General features: G+C 38.9%; 1 protein-coding gene across 3 annotated transcripts in view; it reads right to left on the bottom strand.

The window, feature by feature from the left end:
- Positions 1-14,882, bottom strand: part of LOC140731811 (B-cell CLL/lymphoma 7 protein family member B-like) — a 42,300-nt gene continuing 27,418 nt past the window's right edge. The window contains exons 4-8 of one of the 3 annotated variants that reach the window (XM_073053641.1): positions 12,824-12,938; positions 7,319-7,489; positions 5,349-5,428; positions 3,714-3,839; positions 1-3,593 (exon numbers count right to left, since the gene is read on the bottom strand). In XM_073053641.1, the coding sequence (XP_072909742.1) occupies positions 3,741-3,839; positions 5,349-5,428; positions 7,319-7,489; positions 12,824-12,938 (465 nt within the window). In that variant the 3' untranslated portion in view covers positions 1-3,593; positions 3,714-3,740. Of the gene's footprint in view, positions 3,840-5,348; positions 5,429-7,318; positions 7,490-12,823; positions 12,939-14,882 lie in introns of all 3 variants that reach the window. The other 2 variants (XM_073053640.1, XM_073053643.1) reach the window with 2 other exon arrangements.

The raw sequence follows: 14,882 nt of genomic DNA, 5'->3' as shown, positions 1-14,882 counted from the left end.
TTTTTTAAATTCATTCCACTTTATTTTCACAAGCATTTTGAATAACAATCCTCTAAATAATTGTTTTACAATTTGAAAGGCAACACTTAACCTTTGAAATATGAAATTTTTTTGACATTACTGCTTCATCACTGAGGCAAATACCAGTGATTTTCACTGTTTGCTTGTGTATTTTCATGAACAAAAGGCAGATTTTACAATCATTAACATAGTAAAGCCAACAAGAGAGGATCAGCACCCATGCTGCAGTGCCCCTGTAAATATCAGAATTGAAATTTCATGGTGCTTACCCCAAAACCCAAAGTACGAAAGTGGCAATATATTAATATGTAAAAAAAAATATGCTATCTGTTTGTACCGATCACCAAGGTTGGTGCTCAGCTTTTCAAAAATTTAAAGAATTGAAAAAAAAAATGAAAACATTATCTTAAAGCAAACAAATGATATCTAGTGTTCAGGTTTGGGGTTGCACAATGTAATCAAAGCTGTCATTTGTTCAGTGTTCCCTGTGTGTGAAGTGCTGTATGCCAAGACTGCAGCCACAGTGTTCTGATCCATACACACCCTTCAAATCATACTTCTTTGGAATGTCACACAACTGAAATGGGATAACTTATTAAAAAGTATCTGTATTGAATGGTGAAACTTAGTAGGTACTAAACATCAGAAATAATATTTGTATTAAAGCTAATGGAAGATTTTCTAAATAAATGCCTTTAAAAAAAAGACTTTAAACAATTATTGTTTAGAGAGTCATGAATTAATCAACAACAATGCACGTGTATAGATTTTAAGCAATCTTTACTGTTCCACTGCTCTAATAAGGATCAAGGATTTGTACGCACACATAAAATTCCTTATTTAGATGTTGTCAGATATTAGTTAAAAGAAATTACTGAGTTACAAATTGAGAAATTTGCGTCACCAAACAAAGAATGACTCATTATGCTCTCTGAAAAACATCAACTGTTGCCCTTCAAATATTTTTATGATCAATGTCTGAATGCTCTGAAATACTGGATTCTGCTCCATTGCATAATATTCTATGCATTTCAGCAAATTAAGTGGAATTACAAAGAAAGAAACTCAACATACAAATTGATTAGTCTATTTAATCTTATATTCAAAAATATATCTATGCATTTTCATCAGAAAATTCAAAATATGAACATTTTTCACATTGTCCTGGCTACACTACCATGAAAAATAAGGAAGGTGTTCATACTGTAACTAGGAGCTCTCTCATCTTCATAGATTCTAAAAGATAACCAATTGGTTAAAAGATCTGCTATTCTGAGTGGCAAGTAATATTGAAACTGCACGGGGGCGAACACCAAAAAAATTTAAAAGATCCATATTTTTCATATTAAATATTTAATACTTTAAGTTGAGATGGTATAATTAACTAATGAAGCACACTGTGAACACAAACTTTAAAAAAATGGGAAGTAAGAAATGAGAAGCAATGGCAGGTGAAACATCATCACAAAGCTATGCAAATGTGAAATTAAATACAAGGACAAGATACTGAAGCAGACAATAAAGAAGACCTTAAAAACAAAACAGATAGGCTTCTGGCAATGGAGTGATTTTAACTTTCAATCAGTCAAAAAGAAAATAATAATCTAACCTGATTTTCTTTTTAATTGAGCAGAAATGGAAATGAATTATTATTCACTTTTCTCAAAGTGATAAATTGTATCCCAGTTGAGAGACAATGTGAAAATCTTTGCAGACGGGTTGAGCAATCAAAATAGAGATCTGATGCAAAACAAATGGTTTAAAATAGAAAGTACAACAACAACTCAGAATTAAAATACTGCTACCTGGGTTAAATGAACGTACCAGATATGGGGCTTGATGCAGAAAATGACAGGAGAAATACCATGAAGACATGCATTTTTATGTAGTTTCCCAACTGCATTGTTTTGACAAGACCACTACCCAAAGAAGAAGCCTCTATTAGAAAGGGCAGGAATTTGGGAAATCAATATCATGTTATTAAAATAGGCAATACAAAGATGTTACAATGAACATCAGGATGGTCATTAATCTGAAATGTTAACTGTATCTCTTTTCGCATGACTGCCTGACTTGCCAAGTATTTTCTGCATTTTGTTTTTAGAAATGACTTTCTTACTCTCATGTTAAAAGAATCAATAACTACATAGAAAATCATCCAGTGAAGAACTCATAATGGGGCTGAATACAGTATGAAGTCTTATTTTGCAACTTTCTTGATTCCAGACATCAACTCTCCAGGGATCTGTGATAGGATCAAGAATTCAAATATTCCTCTGCTACACAGTCAAGTAATCATCCTACGTTTATGAACTTGATGTGCTTCAGCAAAATACTCATGCACTGGCCATACCCCGCTAATAATGGATAAGTAATGAATTTTTAAAATTCTTAAATGCCAAGATATGATTACCAGCATAATATACTGGAATCATGGCTATGTCCATGAAATCTCCACACAGCTACTAGGTTGTTCATTTTTCCTAAACTGGTTGATATAGGATTTAATCTAATTTTGATTCCATTAGGAACTGTTCCATTTTAAATAAAATCAGCTTCAAAAGCCAGCTTGCAGATTGATTCAGATATTATCTATATTGATGAGGGAGGTTGGGATTCCAATATTTTGTACCAACTCTTTAATTGGTCAACGCTGGCTATGCAAGCCTGAGCGGATCAGTATCAACACATCAGTCAAATATGGAGAATCTGAATTGCCAACACAACCCTGTTAAACTATCCACACATATGCACAGTTATCAGCAAAAACTCTAGCTGGTATGCCATACATTATCTGACCCAAATGTACATGTAGCAATAAATGTTAACAAGAACAAACAGAAAAGATTAAATTCTCCTTTCATGAAAATAAACTAAATCACCTGTAGGCTCTCTCCAAAGGAAATGCAAGTCCAGTTTAACGGGTACTTAAAATTAGTTCAGTATCATTGAAACTAATCCAATAGGTACCCACACCAACTTAAAAGATTTTGAAATGCATTTTCCATCATATAAATTCAGCAAAATCATGAGCCACTGGAATACATTTAAAAAAATCAGTAACAAATTCAATAGCATTTATTTTTGAAACTGCATGCTGTCGTACTTCCTTGAATGCAAATGCATGTCCAATTTTATACCATGGGTAAAACAAGGATGAAGACTGCATTTTTATTTATAGTTAACAATCAACCGCACAAATCCATCTTCAGTCATCTCACAAACAATGGCGAAGATTTAGAGGCACTTCAGTATCAAGGCACTTTCATATTGATGCTGAGACCCCAGAAAAGCAGCCCCCAAGCAGAGAGAGGGATCTTCAGTCCATCTTTATGTACTGTACCAGTCTGCAGCTGGTTCCCGGTGAGGGTCAATACAGAGTCCCATCTTTTCTTCCAGTGGGTACTCTTGTCCACGGAAAAGGCTGAGCTGGGCCCATTAAAGAGGTGAATGAGACACTTCCTTTGTATTAGTGCTACTTTTGACACTATCAATATAAAAGTCTCTTCAACTAGGAAGGCCCAGTGGAGCCACAGATCACACCCATTCCTGCTAACAAAAGAGACATCACCCTGCAATACAGAAACATTTTCAATTCAGACACTTAAGTCACAAGCATCACAATTCATCAAAAGTAGAAAATAAATATCACATTCTTTTAAGTCAGTCAGTGATGGCAAGTCAGCAGGTACCATGGGAATGCCAGTCTTGATTCTGGGTTAGCTCTCAGTCACTGGTTGAGTCACAACATTCTGTCCGGTGCAAACCCTCTTCAGTGGTGGTGCCCCTGAATATTCGTCATCCTCCTCTTCCACAACCTAGTATCAAGCACAGAAGTTGATGAGGAAATTCAACAAGAACTTTTGGAAAGCCTGTCTTAAGTCAATTAACAATATTTGGATTTAAGATACAAATAGAATTAACATTTCATCCATAAGCAGCCTCCAACACTCTACCTCTCCATAATCTGGAAGTTACTGGCTCAACCTTCAATTTAAATGATTTTTAAAATATTAAAACATAACCGTATTTTAGCCTTCCTGCATAATTAAAATTGAAAACAACAATTGTAATGAAAAATCAGAAAGCAGCAGACTCTAGGAATCTAAAATGAAAATGGAAAGTGCTGGAAACACTTTGCAAGACAGCATCTGCAGGACGTTTCTAGTCTTGGATTCATCAGACACATTCCCATACCATCTCAGCATTTTGAAGGGATTGTTTTTCAAAACTAAATTTGATTTCTGCCTTTCTAATTCCAATGGGGGTTGTAGAACTGAAACTTTCCCTGAGTGGCATAACTGTCTTGGGATATTGTCCTGGAGAATAAGCACATAGGAGTTCTTCTTCTCCTGCAGCCACAGATGAAGGTAATCCAGCTTGTCTTTCAGGGAGCGAACACTGGAGAGCAGCAGCACCACCAATGGAAAGGCCAGCGCCCAACCCAGCTTGCTCATCACATCTCTGTTTTCTCCCAAACTGCCTTTGCGCCTCCTTCCTTGAGTGGCTGCAACAGGAGAGCCTGCACCACACAGCAACCAAGGCCATGCACCTCCTCCGCTGTCAGTCTCGCCAATGAACTTTACTTGCAGTATTTTGTATTACCAATGTCTACCAGGGTCTTGTGATCACAAAAAAAACCCATTTAAGATAAATATTTGCACCTTTTGTTAGACCCGGAAAGGGCACTGCAACCAAGCACACTGTCATCTTGCCGGAAAAAAAAATTATTCTAGACACAATACGTGCAGGATATGCAGTCAAAAAGTCAATGTTTGCTTTCAGCAGAAGCTGTAGACACTTAACTCTGCCTTCCCAAGATGAGGTCAACATTAGCTCCAACTATCCAAGGCGAAGAACGAAGCCAAACATATCTCTGCTCTGTGGCTCTTTATCGCCCTGGCCATGCCCAAGGAAGTAACTTTGAAGCTAACCATTTAAAAACTACCCTATAATTTGCTGCTTCTTTTAATCAGTGAAAGAATTAATGCTAGCCAAAGCTCTCAGAACAAATTATATAGGAAATATAATTTCATTGACAAATTCTGTCAATACTTAAGTTCTATCCATTAGGGCTTACTTAAACAGGGATAAGCATGCATAAAGACTGAAGCCCTGCCTTCATCCAGTAGTCTGTGTTTCTCTAGAGTTCTGTGTATTTTGACCTTTAATGTGTCCAACTTGAGTCAAATAACCTATCAGACAACCTTCAATCAAAGGTTCAAATGCAATTTGGTACTCAATTTAAACAAGTATTTTATTTTAATTAAAAAGTGAACATAGAAGCTTAGTCTTCCCTGAATGTGTCCAGTGTCTTCCTGGCTTACCTGAGGCTGCAATGGAACCAGTTCTTCCTTTGTGAGCATTGGGGGATCATCTCCTACTTCTGAGGAAGGAAGGGAAGGTTCTGTGAGAGAGAATTAAGAAATTATAACTGCTTTAACCACACTGTCTGCTTGCTGCAGAACAGAAGTAAATAGTAGAGCCATTAATAGAAGCAAGGGAACAGTGCAAGTCTTGACCAACATAACTTGGAAATTAAAACTGCCAATGGCCTTCAAAACAGCATTATACAAAACATTTAAAGACTACTAAAAAATTTAAATATTTTAATAAATGGAAGCCATGCTTAGCTTGAAAATTACCATTATCTTTGTTTGGACAGAAATTGCCAGTTTCAACTGAAGGAATAGATAGAAAGGAAGGAAGGATAGTCAGCCAAAGCTCTCATCACTAATTGCAAAACAGTAATTAATTCACCGTGAAATAACTCCAAACACAGCCTATGCCAGATTAGCTGATCTTCATTGGAACAGAACAAATAATATTTATTCAGAGTGACTGTTAAGACGTTCCTCTCACGGAGTCCTGCTTCACTGATGGAAATTGTACTCCATTGAAAGGTAGTATTTTCCAGTGGAAATTAAAACTGCAAACTGTGAAAGAGCTGTAGTGTTAAAATTAGCTCTACAACAATTACCTACATGGAGAATCTGAGAACAATTATTACTCTCTTCTACTAAAATATCAACACGAAATAGAGAATAGTTCCATACACCAAATATACCCAGCACCTCTCCCAAGAAATCACTACATCATCTTTTAGCTCCAGACATTGTTCAAATGTGAGGAACGGCAAACCACCCACCATTAACGTTACTATACCAGTGCGCAAGTGTTTCGCAGGGAAACTGCAAGATAACAGCAAACATAATATGAAGCTAAAATGACAAGGCTCTAGTTTGTATGGCACTACGTAACCTTGCATTGCAGAAGAGGATCACATGAAATCAGGACGACAAAGAGTAGGAGGTGCATCTGACATGTAAAGTTATGGAAAGTCCCAAGACATTCTATAGATATACAAGAATAAATAGTGAGAAAGGGAGGGAATAGGTCTCCATGGAGACCAGCAAGGACACTTATGTCTCAGGCTGCAAGAGATGCATGGATACTTGATGAATATTTCTCCTCAGTGTTTTCTGAGCAGAAAATTATAGCTATGCAAGAGATGAGGGAACAAGTGGAGAATATTTATTTTACCAAGGAGGAGGTATTTACTGACTTGCAGCACATTAAGGTGGATGAGTACCCTAGGGCCAGGCCGAATACATCTTGGAAGATGCAGAGGACCTTACAGAGATATTTACTACATCTTTGGCCATTGGTGAAGTTTGCAAAGACTGAGGTGGCTATCATTCTTTAGCAATGACAGGCGTGGAAACTGCGGCTGGTTAACCTAACATCAATGGTGGGGGGGGGGGGGGGGGTATTTTGAGAGACAGGACCTACTAGCATTTAAATAGACAGAGCCTATTATGAGGAGTCAGAATGGCTTTGCATATGGGAAATTGTATTTGACAATTCTTTTAGAGTTCTTTGAAGAGGTAATCAAAAGGATAAATGAAGGAAGGATAATAGATATTGTCTTAAGCAAGGCCTCCAACTTAGAAATAAGACTGAACTACACATGATTTCACGTTTTAGGCAACCATTGTTACAAACAGCTTGTAAGATAAAAGAAAACTCATTTGTGCCACATGGGTACAGGATTAAATGGTCACCACAGCATTAAGTGACCTACACATTTGTTTCTGGCAGGGCACTTTTAAACCTTCATGGAGCCCCATTCTTGTACAGACTTATATCAACTTAGCCCTTCGACACCATGGCATGATCAATAACATGGTTGTATAAAGTCTAACATCAAAATGCATCACACAATTTTTAATCAGGCAACTGTCATAGCCCCTTTTCAGACTTATCATACAAGAACAATTCCTAAAGCTCTTCATACCTTCCATAATTTCCTGCCCAAGCATGGGAGGCTGAGAGTCATCTGCTTTAAAGTCAGAGAGAAGCGTTGGGCTGACAGGCTCACTTTGCTCTGGGCTGGGGCTGGAGTTTGTACTGCTGTCCACTTTTACTGGGTAAGCATCTGACAGGGAACTCTGATTACTTGTCTCATCTGGAAAAAGTAGGAAAAGACATAAAACCAAGTGAAAATGATCAAAGCTAGCAAAACAGCCCAGAAGTACCACATTTCCCAATTAGTGCCATCAACAAGTATTTTTATCCTTCCCCAGCTTCTCTCCCTGCTCCACAGAAGCACTAACATCTGCTGTATACGAGCCCAATGTGCTCTACTGATGGCAATGACCATTTAGCACACAAACTTAAATAGCATATGCCTGCAATTTAATTTATAAGGTATAAACAAAAATCCTAATTCTATTCTCTTTTAGCTAAACTATTTTTCCTTCCATAGACCAGAAGTTGAAATTTCAGATTAGGCATTGAAGATACATTGGAAATTAAACTTGGGACCCGTTGGATTGCTTTGCTCTTGTTGAATCTTGTTGATCTTTTTCAAGATGGTGCCGATAAATGGTGGCTCTTTGAGTGCAGTTCCAATAGGAATCTAATACTCCCATTTAGAACTACTACAGGAGAAATCCACAATCACTTCGGTAAGCAACATTGTTTTAAGAAACTTAAAAAAATTCAATCAATCCTCAAAATGGGTGGATCCCAGTCAGCAGACTCAAGTCGCTTGTACAATTCCCTTTAAGAAAACAGAAACATGAATGCCAAGTCTGTATGCAGATACAATTGAAACACAGGGCTTTAGACCACACTTCACTCTCGCCACATTCCACCCCCACCCACCACCACCACCCCCACTTGACTATCCTGCTGGCAAATGTAGTCTCTGAAAAATAAAACTGAAGGTGTCAGAGCAAGATTGCAGGAGCAGAGGGACTGCTGTGTACTTCGCTTCATGGAAACATGGCTCAGGCCTGCCATTTCAGATGCAGCACTGCAGCCCGAGGGTTTCATCCTCCACTGCAAAAACAGGACAGTTGAGTCTATCAAAGATAGAGAAGGTGGAATATACTTCATGATTAACTCATCATGGTGCACAGACACAGTGATTTAGTCCCAATCCTGCTCACCCAACCTGGAACAGCAAGTGGTCAAATGTCGTCGGTTTTATCTGTAAGGGAGTTTTCTGGCATCATCCTGGTAGTGGTGTACATTCCACCTCTAGCCAACGTCAGGCAGGCACTGGAGGAGCTGAGCACCATGTCAGCAGTCACGAAACACTGCTCCCTGATGCCGTCCCTATCACTGCGGGGAGTTTTCCAGGCCAGCTTGAAGGAATCTTTAAACAACTATCACCAATATATCACCTATAGAACCAGAGGAGCCAACATACTTGGCCACTGTTATACCACCACGAAGAACACTTTCCGTGCCACCCCACAGCCGCACCTTGGAAAGTCCAATCACATGGCTGTACTTCTACTTGTTGCATACAGGCAGAGACTAAAGACCGCAGTACCAGTTGTGACGATCAAGAAGATATGGTCAAGAGAGATGAAGGAGCACTTACAGGACTGCTTTGAGTTGGTATACTGGACAATATTCAGGAATTCATCTTTGGATCTGAATAAATATACCACTCTACATCAAATTCATCAAGACTTGTGTGGATGAGTGTATGCCTTCATGAGCATTCTGGACATATCCAAACCAAAAGCAGTGGATGAACCAGAAGATTTTAGTCATCTGCTGAGTGTTAGATCTGTGGTATTCAGCACCAGTGATCCAGAACTATACAACTCCTGGTACGATCTATGAGTGCTATTTTAAGAGCAAAAAAAAACAATTCTGATTGAAGTTAAGAGACAGAATTGGATGCACATCAGCTCTGCCAGGGTTTTCAGTCAAGGTAAACATTAACATCATAAATGGCTGTGTTGCTTCACTTCCCAGATGAGTTCAACATCTTTTATGCTCGCTTTGAGTGCCTAAAACTACATCTATACAAGTTCCTGCACCATCCAGTGACCCTATGATCTATGTCTCAGAGGCCGACATCAGAACAGCTTTCAAGAGGATAAACCCTTGCAAGGCATCAGGCCCTGGTATAGCAGTCAAAATCTGTGCCAACCAACTAGCAGGAGTGCTCACAAACATCTTCAATCTCTCACTGTTACAGTCTGAGAGCTTCCCACCTGCTTCAAAAGGGCGACAATCATACCTGAAGCCCAAGAAGAAATGGGTGACCTTCCTCGACAACTATCGTCCAGCTGCACTCACATCGACTGTGGTGAAGTGCTTTGAGAGGTTGGTCTTGGCCAGAATCAATTCATGCCTAAGTAATAACCCTGACTTGCCGCAATTTGCTTATTGCCAGAATAGGTCTACAGTGGATGCAGTCTCACTGGCTCTCCATTTGGCCTTGGATCACCTGGACAATAGCAATACCCTCATCAGGCTGTTGTTTATTGATTACAGATCACTAGGCACAGCTCAAGCAGCATCTATGAACTTCTGACAACAATAGTTGTGTCACATCAAATCTAGATAGTTACAAGAAAGTGTACAGAAGTGAGAGCAATCAGCTGGTTAAGTGGCATCACAACAAAAGCCTCGCACTCAATGGCAGTAAGACCAAGGAACTGATCGTGGACTTCAAGAAGGGGAAGTTGAGGGAACACACACCAGTACTCTTTGAGGGTACAGCAGGGAAAGGGTGAGTAATTACAGGTTCCTGGGTCTCAACATCTTTGAAGATCAATCCTGGTCCCAACATGTTGATGTAATAGCAAAGAAGGCACAACAGTGACTATACAGTATTTCATTAGGAGTTTGAGGAGACTTGATACGAGAAAGACACTCGCAAATGGTTACAGGTGTATTGTGGAGAGCACTCTTAACTGGCTGCACACTATCTGGTATGAAGGGGTCACTGCATAGGATGGGAAAAAGCTGCAAAGTTGCAAACTCAGTCAGCTCTATCATGGACACTAGCCTCCCCAGCATCAAGGACACCTTCAAAAGGCGATGCCTCAAAAAGGCAGCATCCATCATTAAGGACCCCCATCACCCAGGACATGCCCTCTTCTCATTCCTACCATCAAGGAGGTACAGGTGCCTGAAGACACACACTCAGCAGTTTAGGAATAGCTTCTTCAACTTTGCCATCAGATTTCTGGATGGACGATTACTGTAGGGGAAAGAACTGTGAAGGCTGGTAACTAATAAAAAAGGAGTGAATTATGCTGATGTGGTAACAGGGAACTGCAGACAAAGTCTAGAAGAAGAGACATGGAATGCAGCAGTGATTATGTCCAAGGTTCAAGAGTTTCGTTAATTATGTTATAGTGTGCACCCAATGTTGTAATGGACCAGTGGCTAGTTCCATTACTTTGAGCCAATTAAAGCATCGAGCAAGATTAAAACTGTCAAGGACATGAGCTGAAAATGAACAGGTGTTCAGCGCCGTCTGTCCATGCTTGACTGGTCTCCCTTGCTGCTGTCAGTGGACAGAATGTGCAGGGGTCTTGACTCCCTTGGCACCAGTTTCGGGAGTGGTTGTTACTCAGTAGCCATCGGGCTTCTGAACAGGCTCACGTCAGCACTGAACAAACTTCACTGCTGTAGATTCTCTTTGGGGACTCTGCAGTCATGCTCCTTGTACTTTTTGCTTACTTCTGTTTTAATATTTGAGCAATTTGATCACAGCATTTTCAGCGTGAACTATGTAGCTGTAGCCATCGCAATATTGCTGAGGACTCACTTTTGTGACTCTGTGGTTAATGTTATTGGTTTACGTTTTATTGTTTGCACGATTTGTTCTTTTTTTGCATATTGGGCATTTGATGGTCTTGTTGTGTAGGGTTTTTCTTTAAATGGGTTCAATTGCATTTCTTTGTTTTGTGGCTGCTTACAAGATGAATCACAAGGTTGTATACATACTTTGATAATAAACGTACTTTGAACTTTAATAGAAAATTGGACCTGTAGACAATCATTCTGCTCTGTAATCAGGACCTAGTATGTTACCTAATTAAGCCTTCTTTCTGTTATCAAAGTGTGGTTTTACTGGTAATCTCATCAACTGAGAATGTAAAAACCCTACCAAATTCACGCTCAGGAAGATCAGCTTTGACTGGCCTTTGGAGCGGACCAGTTTTTAATAAAATCGTCCATTATTTCAAAGACCAACACCATGAGATCTTTCAGTTTGTTCCCACAGCAGTGAACTCATGTACACTACACTATTTTTTGCTCTCTTTTTGCACTACTTAATGTTATTCTTGTATTTCTTATTGTAATTTACAGTTTGTTATTATAAATTGCACTCTACTTCTGCTGCAAAACAAGCTTCACAACATATACCAGTGATATTAAACCCGTTTCTGATTCTGTTTTTATCCAACGGGACTAAGGGAGGAGTCCACTACAGGGACTCATTTCTGGAGCTGCTTTCACAAATATGGATCATTGTGTAGACAGCTCAGAGGATGTGACATAGACAACCTTGATTTTCAAAGTCATTTTTCTCAAAAGTTTTTGGGAAGGGGTAGATAATGGAAATGAGAATAGCACAAATGCCTCTGGTCAACTGTAGATGACAAAACATCAATTTTATCCCTCCACATGGCCAAATACAAGTCCACCTTCACTTTATTTACACTATCTAAATAGGAGCAAAATAATATATCTTTGGGTTTAATCCAAGGTCAACATCACTGAGTTGATTTACAGAGTTTCAAAATATTGCAATTTCGTTATAAGTGAATAACAAAGATCATTGCACCAGTTGATTCAGAGGTTAGACAGCCTACATTTCTATTTATATAAATAATACATTTCCCAAGCTCTTCTATCAACAGACAGCTCTATGAACAGACAGCAATATACTACCAAACTCAAAGAATTCAGGGTTCCATTTTTTTTTGAAATGACATGCCCTCTTTCTTCAAGAGGGCATGTTCAAGTTCCATAATTTGTAGACTGCTGACACCAGGGCTTCCTGTGTAATCTGGTGTTGCCTTACAGAAGGGCTGGAACAATGTAGTTGCTATGAATGTGGAATAAGGGCACAAAAATTCCTCAAACTCATGAAAATATGAAATGATTACCTGTTTTACAGTTTTCCACCAATTAGCACTAACTATATAAAAGTTGAAGTGACACACTTAAAAACAAATACGTTTTCTATTCGAACTAATATTGGAGGAAAAACTTGCACAAAATATCTTAGCTGGCGTAACGGTATCTTTACCTGAAAGAAACTCAAAATCAAATCCCAAGTTGAGCCTCACACTCATTCTCAAAGCCCCCAGAAATGACCCTGCACGAATCACTATATAAAAAAAAAATCTTCAACCAACACTATATCTAAACTTTCAAGTATTATCAATATTGCATGTAAAGGCAAATAAAACAGATTACCTTCAGAGGATCCTCAGAGCTTCACATAAAAGGAGTCTGAGCATACACTCACCATTTAGCTCCAGGAGAACGGGAGAAGAACTGTTGTCAGACACAGGCAGCAGTGGGAAAGCTTTATCCCCCTTTGTACCTTTTGATTCAAGATTGCTCTTCGATTTTGACTTTTCCTTAATAAAACAAAGAATGTGCAAAGAAGGATTGTACTGCAAAGAACTTTATCATTCCTCTCATCTTTTTTGCATTCAAGTCATCACAGTCATTTCACCAGAAAGTGAGAAATGATTTTTGGACTTTTTAAATTGCACTCAGTGAAAAGAATGTGCTTTTAAGGTTAATAAAAAAAAACTCCTGACTAAAATAATTGAATTGTTTTAACCCATTCATCATCTACAATTCCATGTCTCTGACTTTGACCTGGAGCACAAGTATTATCAAATCTGAAGTATGTTTGCTAATGTGTATTAATCGACTCCACTTTGGGCTATCACCTCTAAGTCCACTCAGATAAAATGTAATAGAGACAAAACAATTAGCACAAAAAGTTGTTTTCTGGACTTGCTTTAAATAAGAAACAGTTGAGATAAATTCTGCAGTTCCTTCTCAATAAAAAAAACTGCAAGTAAGTCACACAATTAAGTGGCTATATACAGATGGAGTAGATGATCTACTGACAGAAAAGAAAGACCAGCCTAACAATGCAGTGGACCACTACTTGTAATTTCCTATCATTGATATTCAAGAATAGTTGAGGAGAAGAGCGTCTCAATTGTACAGGGCAAAAAATAAGGAACAAATTATTGGGGCCTCATTAGGAATAGACAGGCTTTTTTTGTCAGTGCAACAGTTTAGCCTTACAGATAATACCTACATCAGGGAGACATCAGAACATTCTGAGCATTCAGATTTTGTGTAATACAAAATACACAAGTTGTAAGAAAGATTTTTGAATGCTGTGAAAAATTTTACTAAGAACCTCAAAAGATAGCAATCTTTGGATTACCAGAAGTATCACACCTGAAACTATAGGAATAGTGTACACAAACACATGCTTGAAGAATTGAGGAGATTGGAAGACATATCTCAGGGACATGATATGAGAGTTTACACTTGAACAGTCTTCTAATATTCCCACATGGAGCTTGTTGGTACTCTTGGCAGGTTTAATCTGGCAAGGTATAGAGAATTAGGATATGGAACAAGAAAGGATGGGTGGTGGGGGTACCTGATGATGGATGCTGCTTTTCTGTAACAATGTTCCATGTGGATGTGCTCAATGGTGGGGAGAGCTTTACCCGTGATGAACTGGGCTGTGTTTTGTGGGATTTTCCATTCAAGGGCATTGGTGTTCCCATACCAGACTGTGATGCCACCAGTCAATATACTCCCCACTGCACATCTACAAAAGTTTGTCCAATTTGTAGATGTCATGCCGAATTTTCACAAACTCCTAACTGGAGGTACTGCCATGCCTTCTTCATAATTGCACTTACATGCTGGACCCAGGACAGGCCCTCTGAAATGATAACACTGAGGAATTTAAAGTTGCTGACCCTCTCCATCTCTGATCCCCTGTGAGGTCTGGCTCATGGACCTCCAGTTTCCTCCTCCTGAAGTCAATAATCAGCTCCTTGATCTTGCTGACACTGAGTAAGAGGTTGGTGTGGCACCACTCAGGCAGATTATCAATCTCCCTCCTATATGCTAATCATTACATCAACACCTTATCTTGGAAGCAACCACTGCATGGGCTTTAATGCACGTGCTTCATTCTAAAAACAGCAAAACCGTTCATATTACACCTAGAGTACTATAACAGGTGCTCTGCAAAGTTTCATCGAATCTTCCTTACTCTTATGCACACTCTTTGGAATGTAGGCTAACTTTCCATTAGTCTTCCTATTATTTTCTGTACCACCTTGTAACCCTTGTTTCACACTCCAGGTGCCTCAGATTACTTTACAATCAATTATTTTGTTCTCATTCCACTTGAATAGGAATTTGCTTTTTCATTTTCAAAGTTTTCCCAGTATAGATTCCTTCTGCTGGCTTCCTAGCCATTCATACAACTTCTCTTTTGTAAGCTCTTTCTGTCCACTTCACAAAATGCTAAC

Source organism: Hemitrygon akajei, chromosome 8 (assembly GCF_048418815.1).
Source record: "Hemitrygon akajei chromosome 8, sHemAka1.3, whole genome shotgun sequence".
NCBI classification, from domain to species: Eukaryota; Metazoa; Chordata; class Chondrichthyes; order Myliobatiformes; family Dasyatidae; genus Hemitrygon; species Hemitrygon akajei.
Note: the sequence above shows the minus strand (reverse complement) of the source record. Positions and strands in the feature narration are given on the sequence as shown.